This window comes from Bradysia coprophila, unplaced genomic scaffold (genome assembly GCF_014529535.1).
Source record: "Bradysia coprophila strain Holo2 unplaced genomic scaffold, BU_Bcop_v1 contig_232, whole genome shotgun sequence".
Lineage (NCBI taxonomy): Eukaryota > Metazoa > Arthropoda > Insecta > Diptera > Sciaridae > Bradysia > Bradysia coprophila.
In genome coordinates this window covers 1,191,592-1,209,002 of record NW_023503493.1, presented here as the reverse complement: position 1 = coordinate 1,209,002, position 17,411 = coordinate 1,191,592, and the positions used below count along the sequence as shown (strand labels likewise).

The 17,411-nt window shown below is 32.3% G+C and overlaps 2 protein-coding genes and 1 long non-coding RNA gene across 3 annotated transcripts in view; 2 read left to right on the top strand and 1 right to left on the bottom strand.

Annotated features, from left to right (window-relative positions):
* Positions 1-718: 718 nt before the first annotated feature.
* Positions 719-2,716, top strand: LOC119075840. The gene is made up of 2 exons (XR_005087481.1): positions 719-2,390; positions 2,446-2,716. It is a non-coding gene; the product is annotated as an uncharacterized LOC119075840 (long non-coding RNA).
* A 5,776-nt stretch (positions 2,717-8,492) lies between these two features.
* Positions 8,493-9,368, bottom strand: LOC119075816 (NADH dehydrogenase [ubiquinone] 1 beta subcomplex subunit 8, mitochondrial). The gene is made up of 3 exons (XM_037182383.1): positions 9,205-9,368; positions 8,873-9,093; positions 8,493-8,811 (listed from the first exon to the last, which is right to left on the bottom strand). The coding sequence occupies exons 1-3, from the start codon at positions 9,287-9,289 to the stop codon at positions 8,599-8,601; spliced, it is 519 nt and encodes a 172-aa protein (XP_037038278.1). The 5' UTR covers positions 9,290-9,368; the 3' UTR covers positions 8,493-8,598.
* Positions 9,369-14,545: 5,177 nt separating this feature from the next.
* Positions 14,546-17,411, top strand: part of LOC119075808 (1-acyl-sn-glycerol-3-phosphate acyltransferase alpha) — a 30,570-nt gene continuing 27,704 nt past the window's right edge. Inside the window, exon 1 of the mRNA XM_037182375.1 lies at positions 14,546-15,008. Within this exon, the coding sequence (XP_037038270.1) occupies positions 14,824-15,008 (185 nt within the window). The 5' untranslated portion in view covers positions 14,546-14,823. The remainder of the gene's footprint in view (positions 15,009-17,411) is intronic.

Sequence of the window (17,411 nt, the reverse complement as noted above, 5' to 3'; positions counted from 1 at the left end):
TTTTTCGGTATTTTCTGGTGTAAGACCCTGACTTTCAATCAAGGGAATAATTCAAAAACTTCCGCTCTTTGCGAAGTTGGCTATGTTAAGCTTGCACACAATTTTTGGCATGCGATCGCACTGCCAGTCGTCAACCGACAATCGATACTAATTATCCATCCATTTTCAAATATCTACCTGCATTGGAAGGTAGTATATCTATCGAAATGCAAAATTATTAAAACTATTAATAAGTGAATTGAACTTTAGCTCTCTCTCTCTCTCTCTCTCTCTCTCTCTCGATTTTTAGACCCGTACGAAGTACTGGGGTCTTATAGGTTTACGCATACGTTTGTAACACGTCGAATTGGACTCCCTGAGTAAGGGGAAACCTATTGTGGTTGTCTAGAGATGCCAAATCCGCGAAAAAAAAAATGTCCGTCTGTCCGTCTGTCCGTCTGTCTGTCTGCACGATAACTTGAGTAAAACGCATCCGATTTTGAAAATTCTTTTTTTTCCCGTTTGGTAATGTCAAAAGACAGGCTAAGTTCGAAGATGAGTGATTTTGGATTGACCCCTCCCGAGCTGTGGCCCAATAAGTGCTTTACGGTTTTTCGAAGATATCTCCGGACATTTAAACGCTAAACTTGTAAGTGATACGTCAAATAAAAGGTATTTACAATACCGATCGACAAAAAAAAAGTTTATGGAAATCGGATGACCGACTCGTGAGTTAGACCCCTTGGTGTGGAACAGGCACAGGGCGGCAAGCAGTTTTTGCTTGTAGGTCGGCCACATTTGAACTGTAGTGCCATGCCGCACTCATTAACCCTATGGTTAATAAAGAGTAATGTTTAGTAAAGAGAGATATTATAATGTATGCACGTTAGACATTAATGTTAATAATATACTTAATAAAGCAGTCTATATACAACCATTGAAGCGAGTAGTCTTATTTTATTCTACATGGCGACCCGCAGGCCTGCACAGTCAGCATTCCGCTGGCTGTGCAGTAAAAGAAAAAAAAGAACCTCAAAGTATTTATATAAAATTGCGGTTCAGTAAAAGAAATTTTACCTGAAGTGAAAAATGATAAATTTATATGTTGAAGATTGAATTAAAAATTGAAATTTAAATGCTGAAAGTTGAAAGAAAGTTGAACAGAGTGATAGAAAATAAATATGATGTGTTAGAAAACCAACAAAAACTAAAAACGGTGAAGAATTACTGACCCGCGTCACATGAAAAAAAAATGAAAATGCTGATTGGCTGAATATAAACTTGGGCACTGCGACCTCGGTTGGACCAGAAATCCGAGTCCAGGCAGCGACTTTTTGGCGGTTTTGACGAAAACCGAAACAACAAGAAGCAATCGAACAATGGCACCTGTGAAGACTTCCTTTGGACAACAATGTGAGATCAAATCTTTCGGACGATTCTAAAACGATAAATGCAAGCAATTTATAATGGAAATGGTAACAGACATGAAACGAGAAATTAAAAAAGGTATCAATTTGTAGAAAATATGGTGGACGAAAGTATAAAAACGAGATTATTCTTGAGACAATTGTGAAAATGTTTACTCATATTGGTTAAAAAAAAAAGAATCTGTAAAAGTGATGACATGAAATTATTGTTAAGACGAGAGTGAAGATATTAATTGGTATTCGTATTCATGTTTATCCATATTGGTGCCTCTAAATGTGAAAAAGAAAAGAAAGAATGATATATGTAAAATGAAGAATTGTTTGTGAAAAATTTGAAATTTTTATGATCAAAGTGGTGAAAAAAAATTGAGCCACGCCAACATGAGCGGATGTTAAAAAAAAAAAAAAAAACATTTTAGTTGAAACGCGACAACATAAAGTAAGGTTTTTGCTGATCAAAGCATGATTTGATTGTTGCAATAACAATTTGCTTGAAAGAAATGCGATACCATGAATTGCAATGAAAGTGAAAATGTATATTATTTGCTAATCAAAACATAATTCATGCATATGATGTAGTTTATTACTACATGAAAAAAAAAATGAAATTTCAATTTCTTAATATATTCGGTTTTTGAAATGGCATCTCCATAGTTGTTATGGTCTGAAGACATAAATGTAGAAAGCTTAAATTTGAACTTTGAAAACTTTTGAAATGGAACCTTGATATTAAATGAAGAACTGAGAGATGATTTTGTACTTTTCAAAATTTAACGGTGTCAGTGTTGGTACGAAAATTTTTGGTTGGGCACTTTGAAATTGACTGAATTGAAGGATTAAATTGAAGAGTTGAGATATGACTTCGATTTTTTGATAAATACGATATGAATATTTATATGAAAGCAATACATTTTGATAGAAATTTGAAATTGAGTAACGAAATGAAATTTGAAATTTGAAGCTTTGGATTACTTAATGAATGCTGTAAATCTAAAAACTAATTAGAATAATTTCTTTATAAAAAAAAAATGCTGTATAGATACTTATGTAAAAATTTTGATAACGAACTTTGAAATTGAATGACGAATTATGAACTTTGAAACGAACTAGAATTGAGGTATGACGGAAAATAATTGTATGAAGTTAATGTTGAAGAATTTTGTAAAGGTGTTAAATTTGGTGGCTTAGCTATTGAAAGCATTAAAAAAAAAAAAGAGAAGAAAAGAAGATCTGATCAAAAATTGAAATCGAAACTTGAAAACGCTTATTTTTCTGAAAGAGAGGTAGAAATTTCATGGTAGAATGATATCTGAAAAAAAAAAAAGTTGAATCAAATTTTGACCACAAATTGAAGTGCTGGTAGTGTAGATGGAAGAGATGATATTGCAGATACATTGAAAGTTGAAAAATGGAATGAATGAAGATTTTTTTGAAAAAAAAAGAAAGAAAAGAAACCAGTACGGTTATGTAATTTGTATATGTAATGGAAGCTCAGAAATTCTTACATACACGTAAATCTTTTATCGGTCTATTCTGATATTTACTTGAAAATAATAAAAAAAAAAAAAAAAAAAAAAAAAAATTGAATTTGAACTTGAACTTCAATGATCTATGATGGTTGAAAAATTAATATTTTAAGTTAAAAATGGAAATTTACACGATATAACATTCTTGAAAGGATTTTTTTGCTCATTAATAATTTTTTTAAAGGATTTCTTTTTCGAACTAATTTGTTTATGACTATATCACCTTACGGAAATCAATTGTATATGTTATTTTATTGCTTGAAAAGAAAATTACATAATCCAACATTGAAACCACACGTCAAGTTTTGAGAATAGTGAAAGACGAATGAAGAGACGGTTATCTTATTTTCGGTTTTAAGAAATTAGTGTTATATAATCTCGTTCAAATTGATTAAATTGCAATGGAAACCTATGAAAGATGAAGAAAAAAAAAGAAAGAAGAAAAGGCTGCACAGATCCTTTTGAGAACATAAGTACTTTAGAATATTCGCATTCCGTCAAGTGTTACGGTTTTAAAGATCTTTTCAAATTGCCGGTGGCGCACTGTCTGCGCGAAGTCAGCTTTTTCTACGCCATTTGGGCGTCCGTTCGTACACTGGTCTTAATGAGAATTTTGAAATCTGAATAGAAATTCGTTGAATGAGGAGAAAAGGAAAAAATTCCGATGACTTTGTGCAATAAATGAATAAAAAAAAATGGGAAAAAGAGAAAAACAAAAAAAAAATGCGAATAATGAAACAATGAATAAAATACATGAATAAATTAAAAAGAAATTAAATTAAAGTGTCAATGTTTACGTTTGAGAAATTTGAGAATAATTGAGAGTAGAAACTCATGTATTTTTTCGAAAAGATTGAATGTTTAAAAACTTAAAAAAAATTAGAAAGTTTGGGACATTGAAATGCAAATTTAAACGATTGTTTTTTTTTTAAATTTACAATTATACTTCATATATACTTTTATTCGAGAAGTTTTGAATGTGCGAACTTGAAGCAAGGCGTAATATTGATGGTAAATTTAATTTTTGATTGATAATATAATTTTTTTTGTGAAATTTACGGCAATCTGTCCTGAAAATCTTATCTTAAACGACGGATTGATTTAGATACTTTGCTCAGATGATCCTAATGTCATGAAATGAATTTGAGTAAATTGATTGACTCTATTTTGCATTTTGCTATTAAATGTATCAAAGTATAATACTTTATAAATTCAATTGAAGTTTCAAATTAAAACGATTTTTAAAATTAATAAAAATTTGAGAAAAAAGAGAAAAGTTTTTTTTAGCGCACTTTGCACTATGATATTGAGATATTCATGTAATCAACGTTGCGTTCTCTCATATAGTAGTGATTGAAAGAAGAGAAATCGACCGGAACTTTTTTTTCGAATGATTCATTTTGGAATTTTTAATTTTTTTTGGCATATGGAACTAAATTTAACCTCAAGTCAACTAATAAAAATGTTACGAAATAATGAATTGATGAAACAAGAAACAAGTTATAAATTGAAAAAAAAAGAAAATGAAATTGCAATATTAAGATTACAAAAAGGAACAGATAGAAATTAAGAATTGAAACACGCAAAACACTGTATTTCACTTTTATGAGCTTTGTGAAATGAAATGATATAAAATTAAACAAAACAGATATATGAAAATGAGAAAGTATTGAAATAAAACATAGAATATGTCTTTACTCCAATAGGAAAAAGGTAAACGAATAAAAAAAAAAAACGAATTTGAAATTTTGAATGTATATGCGATAAAAGGATGAAAAATGTAAAATTATGAAATATATTGAGATGAAAACATGAACGAATTGTGAATTAAAACAAAAGAAGAGATTAAGAATAATATGAGAATTTTAAACGTATTGATGATGATGATGATAAACAAGCATTATGACAGATACAAAATATGTAATGATGAAAGCAATGAAATTAACAAATGAATAGTTATATGGCTAATAAATAAAAAAAAAAAATGATTATTGAATAACGAAAGAGAATAGAAAATACAAATGTAACATTGGTAGTGAAACAGTAGATTATCTTTATATGTAACAGATGATACCAAAAGACCTAGTAGCCTCTCCCGTGCGACATAGAATGAATGACGATGATTGTAAACTAATTGAAGTCTGAAAATGGATTTGGTTAACTGATTGCTTGTTTTGAATCTGATATGAATGTTATGAAAAAGTTGTAATTAATGAATTTATGAATTAAATGACTATATGATATGATGAACAAACGTAGAAAAAAAAAGTAACAATTTAGATGGAATAAAGAAAGCTACTGAATAAATCTGATGTCGTTTTGAAAAGTGTACACTATTATTATTTGAAATATGAAATTGATTCGCTACAGGCTATGGTTCAATGAGAACTATAAATTATTATTAACGGGTAGAGAAAAATATTGAATTGCGCATTTATAAAAATATATTATTTGGCAAGGTACATCTGAAATTATGACAATCCTTTGAAAAATGAATCGAAATGAAAAGCCAAATGATGAATGATAATAAAGCCAAACTATAATGATAACTGATCAAAACAAAAAAAAAGAAAAAAAGAAAAAGGACAAACATAAAAGATAATCTAATTAATTATGAAAACTTAAATTTCAATCCAGAAAATTATTTTGAAAATCTAGGAAAAATTGAACATTTATTGAACTCTAGCCAAGTATAAAACTTAATTTTCGTATAAAAAAAAATCCTAACGAGCTGAACTTTTGAATATCTAAGTGAAATGGAAAACAGTAAAGTGAAGAGGTATGCGATTGAAAATCAAACTTTCGATATTTGAATTTTAAATCTTCTCAAACGCATTTTTCTGAAAATTTTTGACAAGTCCGATGAAGTTTTTTTTTCATGCAAGATAGGGTTATTGTATTAAAATTGTTTTTTTTGCTACATTGTTAAATACAAAAAAATTCAAAATTATTAAACATTTTATCAAACATAATTAATAGAACCAACTGTTTCACAAAGCGAAAAACGGCCAAATACCAATGAAAAAAAATGAAATTATGAAAGAAGTGGTATCGTAATATCGAAATGGCATAAATCGATATTTAGTTTAAGTTAATTTTAAACAAGTCGACTTCTTAGTGTACGATATTAATTATAAGTGAGTGGATTAATGAAAGTAGAGATTTTGGATCTAATTCTTGAGGCATATGGGCAGTCCCCACAGTCTCGACAATGGTGAAAATGTTTCTATTTCACGTTCACGAAAAGTGATAATTTTTCTATAGTTTTTAATAAAGATTGTCGTCGAAAAGGACCCACGTGAATGCATAAAAACAGAGATGGGATTTTTTTTTGATGAAACTGAATTAATGAATTAATCAAAATTGACAATTTTGTTTGAGATATTTTACCTTGTAGCACGAATGGCGAAATTTTTTTTTTGATTCATACGATTTCGAAAATTTATTTGAAATCATTTATTTTATCAGAATCGCAAATGAAAAATATGATGCTATTGATACGCTATGAAATTAGTACAACAAGATGAAATAATTGGCTACCTCCTTCCAGTTTTGTTCAATAATGATTAATTTGGAGAATGATGCAAAAAAAAAAAAAAAAAAGAACTTTTTCTTCTGAAAGATAAATTAAAATGGTAATACAGAATCTCATGTAACATCAAATGTTAACATAATCACTATACAAATTTTCCTTGCTCACCTCATCCCTTGAAACATACCTTACCTCACCCACAGAGCATTTATTTAGACATGTTTAATTGAGTGATACAAGCGTCATGAACTTGTTGATCAATTTGAAAATTTTACATGCTACATTATTTGACATCCCACCTAAATGATTGAATACAGAATTAGCTACTCTGTATTTAAGCATTGGTATGAACCTTATCAAACGTCCACAACGCTATTCCAAATATATACTCCTTATAACAAATATAAAAAAAATCAAAGTTTTGTATTATTGTGAATCTTGACCCGCTTACCATTCATTATCATATCACATCAACCATTCTAATCGAAATTTGTACTTTTATTCTACATTTTCCTAGCTTTTATTTTCTTTATAACCTTATTAAATGGTGTATTGTCACCTATCGTGTATATTACCAAATAAAATTTCAAATCAAAAAGATGGGGGAAGGAAAGCCAGAGCTTGATGAAATATTACAACTTGAAAGTTTATTACATTTTCCATTCGTTATTTTATTAGTTTATTATTTTTATTATTGCTAAGTTTATTAGACATTGAAATTATATTTGTTAGACGAGTGACTCCAATTGTCAATGTGTCGTCACTCTTTCTCAAGAAGGGTGATGTAGTGCCATGCCGCACTCATTAACCCTATGGTTAATAAAGAGTAATGTTTAGTAAAGAGAGATATTATAATGTATGCACGTTAGACATTAATGTTAATAATATACTTAATAAAGCAGTCTATATACAACCATTGAAGCGAGTAGTCTTATTTTATTCTACAGAACATATTTCGTCTGTTTTAGCTTTATTAGATAGGTATTGACCGTACCAATCAGGGAAATTTTTTTTAATGAAATTATGTTCTCCGGAGCGTGAGCTAGGTCTCTTGGAGTGAGCTCTTATCTGGCTACTCGGAAGTACAGTGAACGTGGTGTATTTTGACAATATCTCGAGTAAATTTTTGACCGAATTTCATGATTTTTTTTTTGTTTGAAAGGTATTAACGAATGTAAAGCGTCGGTACTATTTCCGGTCTCCTAACAAAATGGCTGCCGGCGGCCATATTGGATTTTATTAAAAGTGATATAAAGTGGGAAAAATGATGCTTAGAGAGTTTCTGTTAACATGGAAATAATGTGTTAAGTGTGAGGGGTTTCAGGGATTCCATATATGGACATCTATATATACCTATATACAGCTATATTGAGCTATATACAGGCATATAGAGCTATATAATAGCATATTCCTCTGTGAAATGTTTATTTACAGTGAAATATAGGTAAATATAGCGGTATATAGCTGTTTAAATAGGAATTTATGAAATTTGACTTCGTACGGGGCTGTCTATATTGCCTCCGGCAATTTAGTTGTATATGATAACAAGGCAAAGAGTGGATAATGTAAGTGATTTAAAAGGAAGAATAGTTTTTCAGCAGAGAAGAAAATGAAGTAAGAGAAATGAAGAGTTTCACATTAAAGGCTTTTGATACGAATAGGTGTTTCGTACGGGTCGGCGTTAGCTATGTTTTTCACTGGTTTTTCAATCATATCTCCGAATGTTAGACTCAAAAATCGTGTTAGGTATTGACGAGACCAGACGAACAAAAAAATTTAACTTTTAAGAAAATCGATTTCGTACATAAAACTGCATATTTTCCCACTTTTCCTGTTTTCCCGCATCTCCCCGAGCAGGACAATAGTCATGTATTCTACCATTTCAGAGGACACACATTCTGCCCTAAATTACAACTCCTACCGCACTTCGGTATGAGCACGAAGTCATTCGAATAACTCAACGTTCTTCTCGCTGTCAAACGAACTGCATCTCCATCTCCAGTTCCGCATATTTACACACACAACGCATTTTGTTCTGACGGTTAACCTCTTTATTTACAGCTGTTTCCAGTCACAAAAACATTATCTAATCCAGAAAAGCACAGAACGGTGTCTGCTTACCCTGCACCCCCCATTAATTTCTCTCAAACGTATAATGAACTTTACCATCGCCGGGCAATTGTTTCTTAACAGCCGGACGATACATTCGCTTATCCTCCAACCACAGGTAAAGTGCGAAACATCCAATCATCACACCAGAGAACGCCAACAGTTGATTTCGTCCAGAGATTAGTGTCGGTTCCGGACCTACACGATCTTCGCCCCAGTAATCGATTTCCGCATGAACCTGATCGAAAGAGAAACGTCAATTCCGTTCGATCGACCAGTGGAATTGAGCCGGCACTTACCGGTTCGTTGAAATTTCTTTTCAAGTCGGGCAAATCGTACGGATAGTACGGATCCTTTAAATCGGCCGACACATCGGGTAGATGTGGATAGTCACCGTAGCCCATACCATCGTCCGGATACGGTTTGTATTCTTCGGGCAGTAGATTGTATTTCTTAGCGGCAGCCACTCGTTCCTCTTCGGTTTTTGGATACGGTGCCGGTTTGAAATCCTTGTTCCAATCTGAAACGAGTCAATGTTTTGATTACGTAAAATTTGCTGTCAAGAGTTTGGACAGAAAGAAAAAAGTTCAGATGAACAGACGGGCTCTGTGGAAACGTCAAATTGGCTTACGATTTCTTGTGGTTGTGTACAGGAGCATCGGGGACCTATTGCTTATTTGATTGGCCAATTTGAAGCCCTTTATTAACGCCGACATTTTCCGAATTTCTTGATTTCGGGACGAATGAAAATATGAAAATACAAGAATGTCGAAATGTCAAACGGATCAAACGTCAAAAATCGCTGGGTTCAGTAGGTAAAGTAGCGTTAAAATGTGGTCGATAAAAAGAACAATGTGAATTTTGGCGGGAAATTTAACTCAATAAATCTAGGTTACACAGCGTTAGCGTTACTAACTGCTGAGCTCAACAAAAAGTACTCCGTGATAGAGCGAGCTGTCAAATAAACAAAACAAAAATTGAAAAAATTCAATTTTGTCTCTCACACGGAGTACTTTATTGGAAAGTGGAAATTAGAGAGTAACGTAAGTGTGACAGATGCACAATCCCAACAAAAATCTCTTCGATAAAAGTGTGACGCAGTCTTTGAAGTACAATTTCTAAAATGAATGATATCGCTAGAGTTGACGCTTTCAGCTTTGTTACGCAAAAATTAAATTTTACACCCAATTTTAGTTCAAACAAGCTGGCTTAGCTTTTCTCATCATCTGTCAAATAATTTTTACCAAAAAAAATTTGACTGGAAACAACCAAAATTTTACCAAAAAAATCTGCGTCGCAAAGTGGCAAATGTTCAGGAACAGACCAGCAAGAAAATTTATCTGCCACATGCCGCGCAGATTTTTTTTGGTAAAATTTTGGTTGTTTCCAGTCAATTTTTTTTTGGTAAAAATTATTTGGCAGATGATGAGAAAACCTAAGTCAGTTTGAACTAAAATTGGGTGTAAAATTTAATTTTTGTGTAACGAAGCTGAAAGCGTCAACTCTAGCGATATCATTCATTTTAGAAATTGTACTTCAAAGACTGCGTCACACTTTTCTCGAAGAGATTTTTGTTTTTTGAAAAGCACGCAAAAATGTGTTAAAGGAAATTTTGGTTTGTGAGTGATAGCCACTTGCAAAGAAACCTGTACAGATTACATAAATTTACACAATCTGCAAAGCTTTTTCCAAGTGGTACCAGTTATTACGAGCAAACCAATTTTTCCTTAAAAATTACCACATTTTTGTGTGCTGCAATGGTTTTACTTTATCAAAAAAAGGATTTTGCTTCAGGGAAAGCATAAAAAAACGAATATTTGTTTGCCTAAACGTAGGCTACAAATTTGCAAAAAATTTGATATTTCACTGACAAGATAGTTGTGACTGCTGGGATCAATTCTATCTGTCTATTACATCTGTCAAAGTGACACTTAAAACGTCAAACAAAAATAAATTTGCCAAATGGTCACCAAATCGTAGATTTTTCCTTAGGTCTATTACACTAATAGTAATGAAGAAAATTAACGGTTTTTATGACTAATTCAAATATCTGCTTTCGTTTGACGTTTAAAACGTCACTTTGGCAGTTGGTATAGAAACTTTTGGTCAGAACAGTCACAGCTCTTGTCGATCAAAATCGGTCGTAAGCCTCACAGTTAACTCTCAGAGGACTAACTGAGCGACAAAACTTAAAAGCAATGGACCCTTTGCAAATTTGTGGCATACATTTAGGCAACGCACAGTGCTTTGGTTTAGGCTAAAAAATATTCGTTTTTTGATGATTTCTCTCAACCAAAATTTTGTTTCGAAAAAGTGAAACCACCCTACAAATTCATTTCTTTAAAAAAAAATTTTTTGGGATGCAAAATCTTGTGAAAGATGCCTACAAGATGCAGCAAAGATGCAAGGGATGCAAGCTGGGATAACAGGTATCCCAGTCGGTCTCATCGGGTAGCACGCAAAAATGGGCTGTTTTTAAAGGAAAAATTGGTTTGTGGGTGATAACTTATCCTTCGGAGAAACCTTTGCAGTTTTCGTAAATTTATGTAATCTGCAAAGATTCCTCCAAGTGTGTTAAGTTATTACCCACAAACCAATGATTCCTTTAAAAGTAACACATTTTTGCGTGCTCCGATGGTTTCACTTTTTCAAAACAAAATTTTGGTTCAGATAAATCATCAAAAAACGCTTTTTTTCCGCCTAAATGTAGGCTACAAATTGTTTTTTTTTACAAATTGTAGTCACTGCTTTTAATGAGGAATCTCGCGCCTGAATGATTCACAGTGAGTCAAAAGTGACATTTTCCTTATACAAAATGTGTCATTTTGTGTATCATTAAGGGTATTCACGGTTGCGAGTATACCGAGTGCAAAAATCGTGTCACGTAGGAAATAAATAAATTTCGAGTTGTTTTTTGGTCAAACAAATCAAATCAATAGTTCACGAAGTCAGGACTCCGGTAAAGTAATTAGTTTTGTAATTGGGCCTATATCTGCCGAGCGATAAGACTTCGGAAAAAGACTTTCATTTGCATGTCTTATCACTCGGAAGATATTGGTCCGATTGAACAACTAAAATCCTGGGATCGTATTTACCATACACTGACATTTTGTTTGACCAAAATCCATCGACTCGAAATTTAATTATTTTTCAGTTGACAGTTGGCGCTATAGGGTTTATACTCGATATACTCGAGTATAAGTTCGCAACCGTGAATACAATCATTGTGAATGACGCCAGCAGGAAGCTCAAATATATGTGGCTGTTCGAATCAAAAGTCGGTCGATTTCATCCGTTAAAGTGACGTTTTAAACGTCAAATTAAAATGGATATTAGTCACAAATTCCTTTATTTTTTCTCAGAGCGAGAAAACCGAAGACTGGCTAATTTTAACTTACCTTGCGGTACTTGTGAAAGTATTTGCTTCTCTGTCTACATGTTACGATTTGAGCGAGAGGACCGAATATCAGTTTATTTTAACTTGCGTTGGGGTACTTGTCAAAATATTTCTTTCTATTTCATCATAATACTCTGTAGGTTTGTTCAAATGACATTTCGAAATGTCAAATTTCATCCACAGAAGGCAACTTAACCTCAAGTTTCAGGTTGACGAAAATTGTAACGAAAAATTTACAAAGAATTTGTTGACATTTACGTTATGTGCCTCTCTGTGCATGAAATCGTTGTCGTTCGTGTTGTCAAATTTCGGGTTAACAGTTAATTGGAAAAAGCCTTTATCAGTAAATATAATAAAGGAACCAGAAACGACCTTGATTTTGACTACTTCGATTGTTTATTTTTGTTTGATGTTGAAAACGTCACTTTGACAGATTTTATAAACTGATTTTTGATCCTAACAGTCACATATATTTGACATTCCCGCAAGCATCATTCACATTCATCAGTGGGATAAATGAAGAATTATCGTTCTAGATAGACAAGGCTGTAATGCACTAGTCAAACCAAAACACCTAATCTAGTATGAATGTGTATATCAGTTGCATCGCAGAAAAATTAAAAACAAAAATCAGAAGAAGCAAAAAGTAGTTGTTTACGATATATCGTTTATGTCTCTCACACAATGTCCCTCTCGCTAAATTTTTCTATTCAAAAAAATGCACGTTACACGCACGATGTAATATTCTCTCTTTCACATTTGGTATAGAGCACAAAAGAGCACCGAAATTGTTGTGTGTGGTATAACAACAACAATAACAATGCAATCTCCTGGTTTGTGAGATTTTTTTCTATCGTCACGCAGGGAGTTGCGGGAAATGTTAACTATTATCGAAAGGCAAGAATGCATTCCTAGCTTGCACCATATTCACTTTCATTTGGTTTACTTTAATATTTTACCTAAAACATTTCTAACATTAACAACCATAGAAAACATTGAAAAAATTCCTCTTCGATTAATTTTTCATTCTTCAAAAATTTGATATCAGGAACAATGAAAATATGAGTGAACAACTAGAGTCACATTAAATCTCGTTTTTCGACATAAAAACAAAAAATCTGTAAAAAAATTAGTTTCTATAAATCTAAAGTCGGAGCATTATAATTTGATCGATTCTACTCATTTAACTCATTTTTAAATAATTGTAGTTTTCGAAGAAATCATTTCGAAAACATTACAGTATAAAAGCTTAGACACGTGCATTTGAACGGATTACCCGCAGGTATACCGCGAGTAAACAGCTCTAATGCGCATGTGTAACCTTTTATACTGTAATGTTTTCGAAATGATTTCTTGAAAAACTACAATTATTTAAAAATGAATAGAATCGATCAAATTATAATGCTTCGACTTTATTTAAAAAAAAAATTATTCTATTTCGAACTAATAAAAGCCGCAATTGGTAAACTATTAATAAAATTTAAAGTTTCACTAAAAATGCAGAAAAAAAAATTCCAAACTGCTGTGTCAGTCAGAGTAGACGTTCATATCGACTTGTTACTAAACGCTCTCCTCTTTGAACGCACCCAAAAGATGTTCGTTTAGTGTGGCATTGAATATATAAATCACATGTACATCGAATGTACATCTACTGTGAATCAAATGTGAGGACAAAAAATGTTTAATTAGCACGCACAGCAAATCTACTCAATATTTTGATTGGTTCAGGCCATATCTAAATAGTTGAAGGACCATAGAATCAGGTCGCAATTGAGTTTTGACAACAAATTTTTTTTTATTTAGATAAATGTGAGCATGCAAAATGGCCTAATTTGCCTTATATGACACATTTGCTTTATATGTGATTCGCACATTTGGCCTTATAATGACAGAACATATTAAATTATATTGCACATATCGGTGCATTTAGCATTTGGGCCCAAAGTATTAGGATGTGACAAAAGTTTTATGAGATTCATCGCTAATTTGTCAAATGTGACGATTAAACTCAATGTGATGTACATTTGATTCACATTTGAATTACAGATGTGAAAAAAATGTGAAAAAAATGCGAAACAAATGTGAAGTGAATGTGTTTGTGAGAGCGTTCTGAGCATGCGTGGATACAAATATTATGAAAACATTATACTTTAGTTTGAAAGGATATATTGTTTGAGATTTTTTTATGAACGAATAATGATTGCAATTATTATTCTTGCAACGTTCGAAAGAAACAGATTACGTTTTGAAAATTATTTAAGAAATGAAGTTTTTAATTGAATCACTTATTGTAATGTCGAAAAGTGAAATTTAAATAGACTTCATATTTGTTCATATATTAACGAATCATCATGAATAATCGTCATAGTGAGAAGGAGAAGAAGTTAGAGCATTCCACCAAATATTCGTTTAAAATCATTGAATGCAATTTTTCATTAAATTTGAAATGGAAGTTACAAAACTAAGTAATACAATCAGGTAAATTTTATCTTATTTGAAATCGTACATTCTTGCTTGTAGTTAAGTTTTAACGTTTCCCGCAACTCCCTCAGACGAAACACTCAGAACGTTTTGTGTTTCGTATAAAAACACTTCTGGCTCAGTTGAGAGACGATCGTCGTTCAGAAAAGTATCAGCAAGTTATCGTCGTGATGTCGCGTCGGCCGTTTAGAACCAATTAAGAAAGACAGTGAAGAAGAAAATAAATAAGTAAAAAGGGAGAAAGAACAAAATATCCGCAGTTCGGTTCGATTTATCAATAAAAAAGGGCACAAAATTCCTTGAGTTTTTGGTGAAATTATATCGGGCAGTGTGTGTGTGTGCACCAAATGACTTAAATTGACGAAAGAAGCGATGGCATCAACATATCTTGAAATGTTTATAATTTGTTTGATATTATTGTTGCCATTTTTATATGAGACGAGCCATGTATTTCGGTACTATTTCAAATTTTGCATCTACTATTTGGTGGTGTCCATAAATTCTGTGATCTTGATACCTGCTATGCTGTTTCGGCCGTGTGATGTGAAGAATCTACTGTAAGTTGAACATTGTTTATATACCTACCGTTCGTATGAAAAGGATCTTGAAAATTTTCGCCTTCGCAAATTATATACGGTTGAAGTAGGATAACTCTCAGGGCTGTGTAACTTTATCGATTTTCCAATTCGGTTTTTTTTTCCTTCTCGTTCTGTTCTGTTTTATCAACTCATCAATATTTAAAGCAATTAGATGGATGAATGTTTTCTCCCGAATTTTAATGTTTCGATATCATTGTGTTTATACTGACTGAAACAGACATAATAATGCCTACAATGCCTGTTATTTAGTGATCAATAAATTGATTGTTTTGTTTGGATTATTTTTTTTTCGTCGTCTTTATGCAAACAACTTGCGCTTGAAACTATTTTTAGTGAGAGAAAAAAACAAATCTTGCAAAAGAAATTCGGTTTTCATTTCGTTACAGAAAATGAAAACATTCGATGTCTATAAGGCACCTATGACCTTTATGTCGAAATTGTCTATTTTTGTGATCATTAAGTGAAGTGGAAGAATAGTCCATGAATGGCGGACAAACCGGAAAATACTCTATCAAAATCATGTCCGGAGCGATAGCGGAGGACTTGACGCAGTCTAACTTCCAAAAAAAGAACGAAGAAAATTTTTTGTGACGCGGCAACTATATATAGGCGAGAATTTAAGTTTCTTTCCTTTGGCCTGTATCACCACAAATCCTATTCTATCTTATTCGCGCTTCAAATACGAGCAAAACGAGCTATCACTCGACTATGTAGGTTTAAAATTACCGGAGATACATCGTTTTGAAGTTGGTCATTTTCATACAAAATACACCAAATTGACTTTTCCCAAACAATCAAAATCTTTCAACTTACTCTGTATGTTTCTATCTATCTATCTATCGACGGTCGATCTCGGAAACCAGTCAGCCAATCTCCATGAAATTTTGCAGGAGTCTCAGGGTGGGCATAAAAATGAAAATGTGACACGCCATTACCCCAGGAAAAACCAGAATTTTGTTTTATTGGCCTCGAAGTGGTTTCTGAGTGTGGTTTTCGAGGGTCGGGAACGCGTTTTCGGCTGTAGCTTAGCTGTATCGAAACCTACAGAGGCGTGCGACCCATCAAATGAAAAGTATTCGTAACACGATTCGAACAAAAAAATAATTTAAAAAAATCGGGGCAGATTCGTTTGAGCTAGAGTGATTAGAGTGACCAAATTTTGAGCTACTCGAGCGTAGGATGAAAGGACTAATATTTTTTTGGGTTATGAGAGATAGAGAGTTACTTTCTTCGGCAAAGTCTCAGAGTTTTACGAGTAGAACAGAGGGGCATATGTGAAAAATGTCGAAAGTTAGAAATGGGTGGGTCAATTATGTTTTTAGAGGTATTTCTTGAATGGTGGCAGATAGAGAATTACTTTCGTCAAATTTTCTGAATTTCGTCAAATTTTCAAATTTCGTCAAATTTCGTCAAATTTTCGAATTTCATCAAATTTTCGAATTTCGTCAAATTTTCGAATTTCGTCAAATTTTCAAATTTCATCAAATTTTCGAATTTCGTCAAATTTTCTGAATTTCGTCAAATTTTCAAATTTCATCAAATTTTCGAATTTCGTCAAATTTTCTGAATTTCGTCAAATTTTCAAATTTCGTCAAATTTCGTCAAATTTTCGAATTTCGTCAAATTTTCGAATTTCGTCAAATTTTTGAATTTCATCAAATTTTCGAATTTCGTCAAATTTTCGAATTTCGTCAAATTTTCGAATTTCATCAAATTTTCGAATTTCATCAAATTTTCGAATTTCGTCAAATTTTCGAATTTCGTCAAATTTTCGAATTTCATCAAATTTTCGAATTTCGTCAAATTTTCGAATTTCGTCAAATTTTTGAATTAAAACTGTAAACTGTTATAAAAAGCAGTGTTGACTACACTTCTAAAACGACTGATATCCCAACAAAAATCTCTTCGAGAAAAGTGTGACGCAGTCTTTGAAATACAATTTCTAAAATGAATGATATCGCTAGAGTTGACGCTTTCAGCTTCGTTACGCAAAAATTAAATTTTACACCCAATTACTTCAAACAAGCTGGCTTAGTTTTTCTCATCATCTGCCAAATAATTTTTACCAAAAGAAAATTTGACTGGAAACAACCAAAATTTTACCAAAAAAATCTGCGTCGCAAAGTGGCAGATAAATTTTCTTGCTGAACATTTGCCACTTTGCGACGCAGATTTTTTTGGTAAAATTTTTGTTTCCAGTCAAATTTTTTTTGGTAAAAATTATTTGGCAGATGATGAGAAAAACTAAGCCAGCTTGTTTGAAGTAATTGGGTGTAAAATTTAATTTTTGCGTAACGAAGCTGAAAGCGTCAACTCTAGCGATATCATTCATTTTAGAAATTGTACTTCAAAGACTGCGTC